We start from the raw sequence: 15,466 nt of genomic DNA on the forward strand, positions 1-15,466 counted from the left end.
TTCTCACGTTTGGAGCTCATAAACAGGCTGAAACCTGTGTTACATTAAAAGTCAATGTTGCATATTAATAGGGGTCATTTAGTCATTTACGAGCCGTGTCCCAATACTTTTGTTAATACATCGATTTTTATTTTTTTAAATATTTTTTTAATACATTTTATGTGAGATTCAGTGAAACAGCAGCCATTCTGCGACTGAACCATACAATAATGGTGCCACCTTGTGTCTCTGTGCAGCACCTGGAGATGAATCTAAAGCAGGGGGGTCAAACTAATTTTAGCTCAGGGGCCGCATGGAGGAAAATCTGTGCACACGCGGGCCAGACTATTAAAATCATGGCATTAAAACTAAAAAAATAAAGACGACTTCAGATTGTTTTCTTTGTCTTACTTTGGCCAAAAATAGAACAAACACATTCTGAAAATATTGCAATAAAAATATAGAAAAAAATACCGGCAGCGGTAAAGTTTAGATCCATGAAGGAAAGAAGAAAGTGAATGAATGTTTATAACTGAATACATTTGCATAGAAATTTGATTTATTTTGTATTTTTTTTAAATAAAAAATTAAGTAACGTTTATGACAGGGACCCCATTTTTATGACTTGATGGGGTCCCTGCAACCCCATTTTGAATATTCCTAGCGCCAACACTGATGGAGTATTGGTATGTGCAAAACAGCAGCAGGCGGCTGTGGCCTGCGGGTCGGTTCTAATACTATTCAAATATCCCGGTGGCCATAAATAATTAATTTGCGGGCCGGATTTGGCCTGCGGTCCTTGACTTTGACACCACTAATCTAAAGGGACAGTTTACTATAAATGCATTATATAATAATAACAATTATATATTCCAGTGTATGAGGGTGTTTGATGTTTTTCTGTATTTCAGATGTTTATCTCAATCCAAATGAAGAACAGGTAAATGCAATGTATTCCAATGTATTTCTACTTTGAATTCTATTGATTTAACCGTGCAGCTTCAAGACAATGCAAACGAAAGACAATTATAACGACCAATTCTTCTACATATACAGTATGAATTGCCACTCTGTATACTAGAGTGCCATTTACTGTGCTTGCTCTCATCAAACTGTGTGTTCTCATGTTTCAGGGGGATAATGATGACCTCTATTTAGAACCAGCAGCTGGTAGGGTGCATAAATGTGGACATGATTATGTTGACGAAATGTTTGCATATTTAGAATGAACAATGCTCTAGACAAAACGCTTTCATTTTATTTCTTCTTCCCTTTCAGCTTGCCCGCCGGGTCCCCGAGGCCCGATTAGAATGTCTTCATCTACCAAGACGTCACTCACGCCTTCACCCATGTATGTGCCCGTCTACCAGATACACTAATTGACCGAAACATTAGGGACACGTGAATAATCTAATACAGGAATTTTGTCTTCACGAATATAATAATGCTCAGTTTTGATTGATACTGTCAATATGTTTATTGTTGTGTCGTACTTTGCATTGGTGAACAACTGCACCCCTCCCACGTGGCTAAACGGGTTGAATCCATCTGTATTTACGTAAAAATTTTAAATGTCCAATTTCGTCAATGGATTTGGTATAAGTACCAAATCCACAAAATAGTGTAGTGATATGCAGGCCTGGCCCTAACCAATCTGGCGCCCTAGGCAAGATTTTAGGTGGCGCCCCCCCACATCGGCAGTGAAGTGTATATACTCACAAGAAACCGAATAGCTTTGTCTTTTTTACTTAAAGAAAGCAAATTAACATATTATATGAGAATGTTATGTTATGATTATCTTTAACCGAATCACAGCAGTGCTCAAATTAAAAAACAGCATTCCCTCTCATGTGATATTGCTTAATTAACATTAATGATGTGCACTTTAACAACTAGGCTTACAACTATACCTAATATATAAAGGGGTGGAAAAGTGACTATTACCTGCAGAGCAAACATTAGCTAACCAGAAGGCAATAACAATGTCAACAAAAAACACCTGCTTAAAAGATCTAATACAAATGTCCTTGAGAAATGTAAGGTGGGAGTACTGTAATTACCTAACGTTACATTATTATTTTCCATAACAATTAGCCCCCTCCACAATATTAACTCGACGTTAAAACAGAACTAGCTATTTATTGATTAGCAATTGCCGAATCATATAACATTAGCTTAATGCTAAAAAGCCAGGTTACTATCACAGACAAATAATTTAATGTAGGCTAACGTTACCTACCTGCTACCTCTGTCTTTTTCTCGTTTCTCCTCTTCTTTTGTCTTTTTTCTTCCCTGGGCACCTGACAGTTTTGGCCGTTTTGACATCTTGTGTTGATTTTTTTGATGTGGTGACGTCCAAAAAGAGTCATGATACGGGAAGGGAGGGGGCGCACCGTGCGGGGGGAGGGGGGGAGGGGCAATGCTGTGACAAATAATATTTCTATTAAATAGGCTTTACTTTGCATTTTAATTAACGTGGGATTATTTTTTGTATTTAGAAATAATAGTACCAACTTTTTTTTTCTTTTTTTTTTTTTCTCCAACATTTGTGGCACTGGCGTGGCGCCCCCTGATGGACGGCGCCCTTAGCATTTGCCTATACGGCCTATGCCACGGGCCGGCCCTGCTGATATGCCAGCATCACATGCCAATACTCCAGGTTGTCTGGCACATAGCTGTGTGTTTATTATATAATGCATTGTGGGGAATAAATGTTTATTTTATTATATTTTTCCATATATACGTTTTTAACACCTACACCATAAATACAGCAGTTTCATTGTTTTTTTAATTATTGTTTTTATTTTATTTATTTATTATTATTATATTTTTAATACAAATTATTTTTATAATTTAATAATTGAATTTAGAATTTTATCAATATTATTCTTTTTATTATAACTATTTATTTATGTTATGTGTATATTATTAAACATTCAATTGTTTATTGCTTCAGAAAAAACAACAAACAATAATTGGACACTTTACTGTTTTTTTGTTTTTTTTTATAAATATTTCAGAAATATTAGAAAATATATATATTTTTCAAACTATCTGATTATTTTCAATTTGGGATATCACATAGTTGGATGTCTATCTAGTATATCAATGATGTATTATCAGTAGTAATGTAAATTCATTAAATACATCATATTGCCTTTTGTGATTTTATTGGCGGCAAAACATGACCATAAATCTCTTGAGTTTCTCTGAAATTATTTCCCTCGTTTGCTCTTCTAAATGTCCCTGTATACCCTATAATTCACATAAATTATTGTGACTTTCTATGGACAATTATTTGAAAATTCCAAGAAGTGTGCATATAAGGCAAAGAGAATATAATAATCAGCATTACTGATGCCTCATTTTCAATACAGTTGTTAGAGAATATTTCCTTTTGTTTTAAATCCTATCAAATCTTTTGTTGTATTATCCAGGGTACATATAATGTTTTCCGATGTAATGTTTCACATTCCTTGTACATGCAATGGATTTTGACATACTGTCACTGTGCAGAATGAAGCCTCCAGTTCCCAGAGCAAAGTCTGTAAGTGTTCTCTTTTCATTTCAACTGGATGTTCTACAGTAACTCATCCCCATTCTGTATTTAAAGAGTGCACAACATTGCATTAATTTGATCATTTTTTCAGAATTCCTTCCTGCCTTCCTTGATTGAGGTAAAGACAGGTAGGAAGCAACGTTCCTCGTAGTAACACTTTTGTACTACGTTGTACAATGTTGACAAGTATATTATCAGCATGTTTGCACATTTCAGCTCCTACTTTTGAAGCAAGAGCTTCCACTTTTCCCTCCAAACCACCCCCAACAATGCCAGGTTTTAAGCTCCCTCTACCAGCCATGCTAAGGTAGGAAACTTGGTGAAGTGTGCGTTTAATTTCATATTGGCTTCATTTTCTACAAAACCCAAAACCAGTGATGTTGGCACGTTGTGTAATTCATAAATAGAAACAGAATACAATGATTTGCAAATCCTTTTCAACTTATATTCAATTGAATAGACTGCAAAGACAAGATATTTAATGTTCGAACTGAGAAGCTTAATTTTTTTTTGCAAATAATCATTAACTTAGAATTTATTGGCCGCAACACCTTGCAAAAAAGTTGGCACAGGGGCATTTTTACCACTGTGTTACATGGCCTTTCCTTTTAACAACACTCAGTAAACGTTTGGGAACTGAGGAGACCAAATTTTGACGCTTTTCAGGTGGAGTTATTTCCCATTCTTGCTTGATGTACAGCTTAAGTTTTTCAACAGTCCGGGGTCTCTGTTGTGGTATTTTAGGCTTCATATTGAGGCACACATTTTCAATGTGAGACAGGTTTGGACTACAGGTAGGTCAGTCTAGTACCCGCACTCTTTTACTATGAAGCCACGTTGTTGTAACACGTGGCTTGGCATTGTCTTGCTGAAATAAGCAGGGGCGTCCATGATAACGTTGCTTGAATAACAACATATGTTGCTCCAAAACCTGTATGTACCTTTCAGCATTAATGATGTCTTCACAGATGTGTAAGTTACCCATGCCTTGGGCACTAATACACCCCCATACCATCACAGATGCTGGCTTTTGAACTTTGCGCCTATAACAGTCCGGATGGTTTATTCCCTCTTTGTTCCGGAGGACATGACATCCACAACTTCCAAAAATAATTTGAAATGGTGATTCGTCAGACCACAGAACACTTTTCCACTTTGCATCAGTCCATTTTAGATGAGCTCGGACCCAGCAAAACCGGCTGCGTTACTGGGTGTTGTTGATAAATGGCTTTTGCTTTGCATAGTATAGTTTTAACTTGCACTTACAGATGTAGCGACAAACTGTAGTTACTGACAATGGTTTTCTGAAGTGTTCCTGAGCCCATGTGGTGATATCCTTTACACACTGATGTCGCTTTTTGATGCAGTACCGCCTGAGGGATCGAAGGTCCGTAATATCATCGCTAACGTGCAGTGATTTCTCCAGATTTTCTGAACCTTTTGATGATATTACGGACCGTAGATGGTGAAATCCCTAAATTCCTTGCAATAGCTCGTTGAGAAATGTTGTTCTTAAACTGTTGGACAATTCGCTCACACATTTGTTCACAAAGTAGTGACCCTCGCCCCATCCTTGTTTGTGAATGACTGAGCATTTCATAGAAGCTGCTTTTATACGCAATCATGGCACCCGCCTGTTCCCAATTAGCCTCTTCATCTGTGGGATGTTCCAAATAAGTGTTTGATGAGCATTCCTCAACTTTCTCAGTCTTTTTTGCCTCTTGGGCCAGCTTTTTTGAAACTTGTTGCAGGGATCAAATTCCAAATGAGCTAATATTTGCAAAAAATAACTAAGTTGTCCAGTTCGGACGTTAAGTATCTTGTCTTTGCAGTCTATTCAATTGAATATAGGTTGAAAAGGATTTGCAAATCAATGTATTTTTTATTCATTTACAATTTACATAACGTGCCAACTTCGCTGGTTTTGGGATTTGTATATACAGTACTTCATTAGAGTATATTTACACTAAAAACTGCATGTGATTTTTAACATTCCTTTCTGCATTCTAGCCCTCTAAATCCTTTCTTAACGGATATGAAGCATGCAAGTAAGGACAATTATTTTATTAACACTGCTACTTATGATAGTACAGTATTTAGCTGTTTTAAATTCCCAGATTCATAATAACGCAGTGCAATGTATGGAACAGTGATTCTCGTTGACTTCAAATGATTCTGATTTTTTACACACATTTTCCAAATGTTCCCAGAATACTGTAAAGTGAGTTTATGTTTTGCAAACTTACATCAAAGGCGCAGGAAATGTGTTTAGTATCATATTAACATTTGCATACATCATATAACATAAGTTAACTATTGTGTTTATGTCTAATAAAGCTAAATGTATTCATCATTCAACCTTTAATGACACCGAACATAGGAAAGGGGACTTTCCAATGAGTTACTGTAAATGTACTATGTTTCTCACCACACATTTTCTCTTTGGCATCACGCACACCCACACCACATATATGTGTGTATATTATATATTTAATACAAAATTATGAATATAAATGAATGAAGTATTGCATATTGATATTTTTTCTCTCTATTTTGAGCCTTTGGTGGAGCAAGAGTAACTGAAGAGACAGAGAATGAGGTAAAGAAAGAAAAAAAATTGCTGTGCACAATAGAAGACATATACTGTATGTTTATATTGCTATTATACAATAGGATCCAGTGTGGTTTGCAGGAGATTGTAACAGGAAGACAGCAGAGGATCTCTTGTTGAGAGTCAATACGGTACGACCTTATACAGTGATCCAAATTCTTACATTAAGCTTACCAAATGTAACCATGTTGTGATTTAAATAATTCAACACACAGCCATCATTGTCCAAACAGCTGGCAACGCATGCAAGTACTTCAAAGTGATCATGTCCAAATTGTGTAATCAGTCGAGTATTTAGCGTGAGCACCATTGTTATCATCCATTTTCTACCACTTGTCCCTTTTGGGGTCGCGGGGGGTGCTGGAGCCTATCTCAGCTGCATTTGGGCGGAAGGCGGGGTACACCCTGGACAAGTCGCCACCTCATCGCAGCCATTGTTATCAAACACTGCATAATCCTTTTGGGCATGGAATTCACAGAGTCACGTTGGAATTCTCTTAACAAACCACAGCTCCCTAGAGTTGGCAGCGCTCATGCAGCCCCAGCCTATTGATTGATTGATTGAGACTTTTATTAGTAGGTTGCACAGTGAAGTACATATTGCGTACAATTGACCACTAAATGGTAACACCCGAATAAGTTTTTCAACTTGTTTAAGTCGGGGTCCACTTAAATTGATTCATGATACAGATATATACCATCAGATATATACTATCATCATAATACAGTCATCACACAAGATAATCACATTGAATTATTTACATTATTTACAATCAGGGGAGTGGAGGGGGGAGGGGGGGTAGGATATGGACAGCAAGTAGTGAGAGAGAGAGAGAGAGAGAGAGAGAGAGAGAGAGAGAGAGAGAGAGAGAGAGAGAGAGAGAGAGAGAGAGAGAGAGAGAGATCAGAAGGCATAAGAAAAAGTATCTGCATTTGATTGTTTACATTTGATTATTAGCAATCCGGGGAGGGTGTTAGTTTAGGGTTGTAGCTGCCTGGAGGTGAACTTTTATTGCGGTTTTGAAGGAGGATAGAGATGCCCTTTCTTTTATACCTGTTGGGAGCGCATTCCACATTGATGTGGCGTAGAAAGAGAATGAGTTAAGACCTTTGTTAGTTCGGAATCTGGGTTTGACGTGGTTAGTGGAGCTCCCCCTGGTGTTGTGGTTATGGCGGTTAAGGAAGTAGTTTGACATGTACTTCGGTATCAGGGAGGTGTAGTGGATTTTATAGACTAGGCTCAGTGCAAGTTGTTTAACTCTGTCCTCCACCTTGAGCCAGCCCACTTTGGAGAAGTGGGTAGGAGTGAGGTGGGATCTGGGGTGGAGGTCTAGAAGTAACCTGACTAGCTTGTTCTGGGATGTTTGGAGTTTAGATTTGAGGGTTTTGGAGGTGCTAGGGTACCAGGAGGTGCATGCGTAATCGAAAAAGGGTTGAACGAGAGTTCCCGCCAGAATCCTCATGGTGCTTTTGTTGACCAGAGAGGAGATTCTGTAGAGAAATCTCGCTCGTTGGTTAACCTTTTTGATTACCTTGGTTGCCATTTTATCACAGGAAAGGTTAGCCTCTAGAATGGAACCTAGGTAGGTGACCTCATCTTTCCTGGTGATAACAATGTCACCCACTTTTATAGTGAAGTCATTGACTTTCTTAAGGTTGATGTGGGACCCAAACAGGATGGATTCCGTTTTACCCAAGTGTATGGATAGCTTGTTGTCAGCGAGCCAGGTGCAAGTTCTACAGAGCTCAGCACTGAGGATTTTCTCCACCTGTGACTTGTCCTTGTCGGATACCAGCAGGACAGAGTCATCCGCAAACAAAAACAATTCACAGTCGCATGCCGATGACAAGTCGTTTATGTATATTAGGAACAGTAAAGGTCCCAATATACTGCCTTGGGGGACTCCACAGCTCACCAAGAGGGGGGGGGACATGGTGCCGTTTACCTCTACCACCTGCTCCCTCCCCTCCAAGTAAGATTGCATCCACAAAGGCCTTCTGAAGGTCCAGCATGACCATGCCGCAGTATTTGCCCGCGTCCACCTCATGTTTGATGTGGTCGGTCAGATAGAAAAGGCATGTGTCAGTGGAGTGGTTAGTTCTGAAACCGGATTGGAATTTGTACATGAGTTTATTAGTGGCAAGGTAACTATCGACCTGTTCATAAACTATTTTCTCCATTACTTTCGAAATGGAACTGAGAATAGAAACAGGTCGGTAGTTTCCAGGTTCCAATTTGCTTCCTTTTTTAAAGAGGGGAGTTACTCTTGCTATCTTAAAATCTTTTGTTACTTGGCCTTGTGTAATTGATAGGTTTATTATGTGCGTGATGATCGGGGCAATGATGGAGGCAGAGTCCCTGAGGAATCTAGAGGGAATATTATCAAGGCCGGTGGCCTTGTTTGGGTGGAGCGCGCTTTTTAAACACCTCATCAGCTGTGACCATTTCTAATTTGAAATCATCGTTGGATACTCCTAGCTTTCTGTAGAAGGCTTTAATGTGTTCTACACCAAAGCGACCAGAGTGGTGGGACAGCTTGTTGACAAGAGTTGCGGCTATGCTGGTGAAAAAGGTGTTAAGTCTGCTAGCTACCTCCATTTTGTCTGTAATGAGGGAGTCACCCTCCTTGATGCTGATGTTGGTGAGTCTGGTTTTAAGTTTCTGGCTGCAACCAGGAAGCTAGTTGTTGAGAATTTTCCAGAGCTCACGTGGCTTATTTGTGTTTTCCTCTATTTTGTTGTTAATGTAAATTTTTTTTAAGGATTTAGTCAGGTTGGTTGACTTATTTCTTAATTTATTGCATTGCTTTTTGAGAGTTGAAAGGAGTGATTTGAGGTTGATATTATTGGGTTGTTTATCTACTTCTGTTTTACATTTTTGGTATTTGGAGTATTTTCTGTCTCTGTCTTTTATGGCAGCTAATAGGTCCGGATTCATCCATGGTTCCGAGCGTGGTTCAGGACTGTTTTCACGGGAGCCATGTCATTTAGTATCTTTAGGAACGCCGTTTTGAAGCGATCCCAAGCAACATCGACCAGGTTGCTCGCGAGCACAGGGGACCAGTCCCACTCATCTAATTTTAAATTGAAATTGTCATTGGATTTCCTTTTGGCGGGGTTTTGTCCATTTGAAGACAAAGAGAACAAAGAGAATGTTTGTGTAAAGGCGCCTCTAAATCCTGTGTATGCCGTGGGTCCAGACGCCGCGTCCTCGACCGTCAGGGACCGGGGAGAGGCCGCGTGGACCCCCGCCACACCGTCTCCACTGCATACCGGGGTGTCGATGTCGACAGACACCTCGTTGACCGCCGCCGCGCTGTTCATCTCGTGCAGTTCCCCGCCATCACCGATGTCTGGGTCGCCGTCCACCGCCGCCGCCGCGCCGTTCACCGCCGCTGAGTCGCTGCCTTCTCCGATGACTGGGTCGTCCTCCACCGCCGCCGCTGAGCCACCGACCGTGTCGATGAACGGGGCAAAGTCCTCCGTCGAGCCGCCGATCGCTGGAGCACAGGTGAGCTTGCGTTGAGATGAGCCGGTAGCTAAATTAGCTTCAATGGCGATGCTAGCAGTAGCATTGCTAGTCTTTGCCAGTCGGGACAACATTAACCGTGTTGTTACAGGTCCAGGGTTGAGTTCAGTGTCTCCTGATAGTAGAAGTAATAGTAGTATTATTGACTTTCTGTCTATCCTTCCAGTCAGGGGCATGATTTTTTTGCTTCGATGTGCAGTCAAGCACGATGCTATCACGTTAGCCTCAAAGCTAATGTGCTTCGTTGATGTATTGTCGTGGAGATAAAAGTCACTGTGAATGTCCATTTCGCGTTCTCAACTCTCATTTTCAAGAGGGTAAAGTATCCGAGGAGGTTTAAAATATAAATCCGTGATCCACAGTAGAAAAAGGAGGAAGTGTGGGATAATCCGAGCAGTTGTTTGAATTCCCGATCGGGAGTGAAAGAGAGTGCGACCGCTCATCTCGGCGTCCAGCTCGTCCGTGATGCTACCACCACTATGCCTGACCATATGGCAACTCAAGGGACAATTACCTTGCATGCTCACTTGTGTTGAATAGCTGTGTGTTTAGTAATTATCGGGGAAAGTACATTTGTACTTCTACAAAAAGGTAGAATTTCTAAAGTAATGCCCCTTGAGGAGATGGGAGGGTTGTCCTCACTTATAAGCAATGTTTTATTGTTGTCATTACTCATTAACTGTCCTAAATTGTGTACATGTTATAGGACGGCACTTTCCTCATCAGACACAGCTCGGCCCAGACAGCCCGCCAACCTTTCACCCTGGCTGTGCTCTACCAGCAGAAGGTCTACAATGTTCCCATCCGCTTCCTGGAGGAGATGCAAGGCTTTGCTCTGGGAAAAGAGGGCAAGAAAAGCGAAGAGGTACGCTTGGAGAATTAAATAGGCCCTGGAAATATAACTTCTAAATAGAGCACTCTTAGAGATGACTGCAACTTTCCGCTCTTCCAGGTTTTCAGCAGCCTGGATGAGATGGTGATGCACCACAAGATGTACCAGCTCTATCTGATAGACAGCAAGAGCCACGCCAAGCACGCTGTTTTTTTAACTCACCCTGCGCGCCCTTAGAGCGTACAGTTTCATTCTTGCTCTTTGTCATTCCTTTAAGTGCAGCTTCTGCACTTAAAGCTTCTGTAGAATCTACATGCAATCAGATGACTTGTCACATGGAAGCTGCTAACCAGGAGACATCAGTCTGAACTCACAGGCCCTATTATGAGGTACACCAACACAAGATAATCACATTAAGAACCAGAAATGTTTGCAAAAAAATCTGTTTTTTTAAAGATAGCTTGCCTCTTGCATTGAATATCTTTGGATTGTTCCTGCAGGTGTTCATAAAGAAGTGTATGTAATTGCACTATTTGTGTAACAGTGCTATGACAAACTATTATGCAGTGAATTTCTTCACAACTACAGTTACAAAAACACTAATAAACATTGTTGAATTGTCCATGTTGCTCATTCTACATTGGGGTGTCCAAACTTTTTCCACTGAGGGTTGTATACTGAAAAGACAAATATGTGAGGGCCATTTTGTTTTTGTTTTTTTATTTTATAAAAGAAAAATGCTAAAAACAGACATTATATATAATTTAAGACAATAGTCCCAGCTATGTGTAATTAAAGTTAAAGTACCAATGATTGTCACACACACAAGGTGTGGCGAAATTATGGGTGACAAACTATATAATAATTACTGTTTTTTTAGACATTATGTTGTGGGCCTCTCCTGTAAGAATAGAATAATAATAAGAAGAATTGTCACAGCCTCCAATGGGCTCACCACTCATGGGAGGGACTAATAAGGCCGGGTGCATTGTGAGCTGGGCGGCAGCCGAAGGGTACATATGCTAGCTCTTGGGATGGGCAACGTCACCTCGCTGGGAGGGAAACAGCCAGAGCTGGTGCGCGAGGTGGAGAAGTTCCGGCTAGATATAGTCAGACTCACTTCGACGCACAGCAAGGGCTCTGGAACCAGTTCTCTCGAGAGGGGCTGGACTCTCTTCCACTCTGGCATTGCACGCAGTGAGTGGCGATGGGCTGGGGTGGCAATTCTTGTTGCCCCTCGGCTCAAAGCCTGCACGTTGGACTTTAACCCAGTAGATGAGAGGGTAGCTTCCCTCCGCCTTTGGGTGGGGGGAACGGGTTCTGACTGTTTGTGCTTACGCACCGAACAGCAGCTCAGAGTACCCACCCTTTTTGGATTCCCTTGAGGGAGTACTGGAGAGTGCTCCCTCGGGTGATTCCCTTGTTCTGCTGGGGGACTTCAAAGCTCATGTTGGCAACGACAGTGAAACCTGGAGAGGCGTGATTGGGAAGAATGGCCGTCCGGATCTGAACCCGAGTAGTGTTTTGTTATTGGACTTTTGTGCTTGTCACAGATTGTCCATAACAAACACAATGTTCAAACATAAGGGTGTCCATATGTGCACTTGGCACCAGGACACCCTCGGCCACAGTTCCATGATCGACTTTGTAGTTGTGTCATCAGATTTGCGGTCTCATGTTTTGGACACTCGGGTGAAGAGAGGGGCAGAGCTTTCTACCGATCACCACCTGGTGGTGAGCTGGCTCCGATGGTGGGGGAGGATACCAAACATCTCCAGAGGCAGCGGACAGGTACCAACAGGTCAAGCGGTGTGCGGCTTCAGCGGTCGCGGAGGCAAAAACTCGGACATGGGAGGGGTTCGGGGAAGCCATGGAAAACGACTTCCGGACGGCTTCGAAGCGATTCTGGACCACCATCCGCCGCCTCAGGAAAGGGAAGCAGTGCACTGTCAACTCCGAGGATGGAGTGCTGCTGACTTCTACTGCGGCTGTTGTGGATCTGTGGAGGGAATTTTTCGAAGACCTCCTCAATCCCACCAACACGTCTTCCTATAAGGAAGCAGTGCCTGGGGAATCTGTTGTGGGCTCTCCTATTTCTGGGGCTGAGGTTGTCGAGATAGTTAAAAAGCTCCTCGGTGGCAAGGCCCCAGGGGTGGATGAGATCCGCCCGGAGTTCCTTAAGGCTCTGGATGCTGTGGGGCTGCCTTGGTTGACAAGACTCTGCAACATTGCATGGGCATTGGGGGCGGTACCTCTGGATTGGCAGACCGGGGTGGTGGTTCCTCTCTTTAAGAAGGGGAATCGGAGGGTGTGTTCCAACTATCGTGGGATCACATTCCTCAGCCTTCCCGGTAAGGTCTATTCATGTGTACTGGAGAGGAGGCTATGCCGGATAGTCGAACCTCGGATTCAGGAGGAACAGTGTGGTTTTCGTCCTGGTCGTGGAACGGTAGACTAGCTCTATACTCTCGGCAGGGTCCTTGAGGGTGCATGGGAGTTCGCCCGACCAGTCTACATGTGCTTTGTGGATTTGGAGAAGGCATTCGACCGTGGATCTCACTGGATCGCTTTGCAGCCGAGTGTGAGGCGACTGGGATGAGAATGAACACCTCCAAGTCCGAGTCCATGGTTCTTGCCCGGGAAAGGGTGGAGTGCCATCTCCAAGTTGGGGAGGAGATCTTGCCCCATGTGGAGGAGTTCAAGTACCTCAAAGTCTTGTTCACGAGTGAGGGAAGAGTGGATCGTGAGATCGACAGGCGGATCGGTGCGCCGTCTTCAGTAATGCGGATGCTGTATCGATCCTTTGTGATTAAGAAGGAGCTGAGTCGTAAGGCAAAGCTCTCAATTTACCGGTCGATCTACGTTCCCATCCTCATGAGCTTTGGGTTAGAAAAATTCCTAGTTTGTGAACCCGTTTTCACACAATGGCAATAAAAACTATTCTGATTCTGATTCTGATTCTTATGACCAAAAGGACAAGATCACGGGTACAAGTGGCCGAAATTAGTTTTCTCCGCCGGGTGGCGGGGCTCTCCCTTAGAGATAGGGTGAGAAGCTCTGTCATCCAGGAGGAGCTCAAAGTAAAGGCGATGCTCCTCCACAGGAGCCAGATGAGGGGGTTTGGGCATTTAATCAGGATCCCCTCCATCGCTTTCCTGGGGAGGTGTTTAGGGCAGGTCCCACCGGTGGGAGGCCACGGGGAAGACCCAGGACACATTGGGGGGACTATGTCTCCCAGCTGGCCTAAGAACGTCTCAGGATCCCCCGTGAGGAGCTGGCTAAAGTGGCTGGGGAGATGAAAGTCTGGGCTTCTCTGCTTAGGCTGCTGCCCCCGCGACCCGACCTCGGATAAGCGTAAGAAAATGGATGGATGGATGGACACTCGAATGCACATGAACATTGAGAATATGGGATTTACAATATTAACTATGACCAATAAAACACTGAATATTTAAAATAAATGAACCTTGCTCCTCTACTGCAGACCACCCCTTGATCGACATATTTTATAATTGAGCAAAAGGAACCAAGATGCTTGACAAACGCGGCAAAAAATAAAGGCAAAGGATAAAAAATAACTTCTTATTTGATATAACATCTCTGTCCGTATGTTCACCTTAATGTGTTGTTCATCTATGAATGACCAAACAACGAGCTTACACTCAAACATGTATTCCTCCCTCTACGAATGAATCCCAACACGTCTTCTTCATTACGTTTACCTGAACATCATTATCCAGCACCATCTACTGGTCACATTGTGTATCACAGTCAATTTAGCTGGATATCATAACACCTAGAAACCGTATGTCACTGAAAAGTTCAGATTTTAACCACTGGAACCATTTCTGTAGTTTGAAAATGTCCAGCGGGCCGCATTGAAATGTTATTTTATATTATGCCGAGGTAGCCCAGTTAACTGCCTTTTTTATCCTGTTTTGCAAGACCCGTGTCACATGACTTCAAACGTGACACCCTATTGGCTGAGAAGGATGGATCGCTTCAGTCTTAATTTACCGGAAGTGAGTCTTGTTTTTTGAAGCTGCGAATTTTTCGACATTGAATTTTTCAGCACTACATTTTTTTTTTGCACTAAATTTCTATACACTGAATTTTTTTTACACTGATTTTTTATACAATGAATTGTAATTGAATGAATTGTTTTGTTTTACGATTTGCATACTTATACACTGAATTTTTATACATTGTTTTTTTTATACACTGAATTTTAAAACACAATTTAAATTGTCAGCATAATTTTGTTCACAAAATTCAAATGCAATAAATTCTGTTACATAAATACAGTGTCAAAAAAGGATTTTGTAATAAAGACACAAATTAACCTCCATAAAAACAGATATTATATTTAAAGACCAAACTTTGTGTCAACTTTGTGGTATATGTGACATGGTGTATTATTAGCAGCTTTTACTTCGAAAATGTCCACTTTTTTACGCATTACATTTCATTTTGTGGGGTTTTTTTGTTTTTGTTTTTACATTTTTGCCGTTTTAAATGTTCTTTTTCTGACAATATGCTGCGACCAACAAAAATCGGCTGTACTTTGGTCACCCAACCATATCCAACAATACAACTCTTCTTGAGTAAACACATCCTGCTCTTTATTACATCAATCCTAGTTGGGATGAATCACCTCGGGTAAATGAAGAGTTGGCAAATAAACAGATGTAAATCAGGGAAGGAGAGCTTAGACAGCAAAGAGGTCAGGAAGTGACGCTGTAAATAAACACACAAGCAGATAAGTCAGCTTCATTAAATGATCCAGCCACTTTCAGTAACACTGAAGTACTGTTGTGTTCCACTCTGTTTAGTGAAAAGCACAGCTTAATGTTTCTTTAGGAGTGTGTTGTGTAGCTGCCACAGTATAAATGCACAATTGAATAACTTCCTGGAGACCCTGCAATTTGGCAGCCGAGTGTGAAGAATTCTGCTGGC

At 41.7% G+C, this 15,466-nt stretch overlaps 1 protein-coding gene across 1 annotated transcript in view; it reads left to right on the forward strand.

The window, feature by feature from the left end:
* Nucleotides 1-11,062, forward strand: part of LOC133632007 (B-cell linker protein-like) — a 29,302-nt gene extending 18,240 nt beyond the window's left edge. The window contains exons 9-19 of the mRNA XM_062024231.1: nt 891-919; nt 1,113-1,149; nt 1,258-1,330; nt 3,496-3,526; nt 3,630-3,666; nt 3,755-3,845; nt 5,549-5,586; nt 6,097-6,137; nt 6,212-6,280; nt 10,385-10,543; nt 10,631-11,062. Of these exons, the coding sequence (XP_061880215.1) occupies nt 891-919; nt 1,113-1,149; nt 1,258-1,330; nt 3,496-3,526; nt 3,630-3,666; nt 3,755-3,845; nt 5,549-5,586; nt 6,097-6,137; nt 6,212-6,280; nt 10,385-10,543; nt 10,631-10,747 (722 nt within the window). The 3' untranslated portion in view covers nt 10,748-11,062. The remainder of the gene's footprint in view (nt 1-890; nt 920-1,112; nt 1,150-1,257; nt 1,331-3,495; nt 3,527-3,629; nt 3,667-3,754; nt 3,846-5,548; nt 5,587-6,096; nt 6,138-6,211; nt 6,281-10,384; nt 10,544-10,630) is intronic.
* Nucleotides 11,063-15,466: the final 4,404 nt, after the last annotated feature.

The sequence above is a fragment of the Entelurus aequoreus genome, linkage group LG17 (genome assembly GCF_033978785.1).
Source record: "Entelurus aequoreus isolate RoL-2023_Sb linkage group LG17, RoL_Eaeq_v1.1, whole genome shotgun sequence".
NCBI classification, from domain to species: Eukaryota; Metazoa; Chordata; class Actinopteri; order Syngnathiformes; family Syngnathidae; genus Entelurus; species Entelurus aequoreus.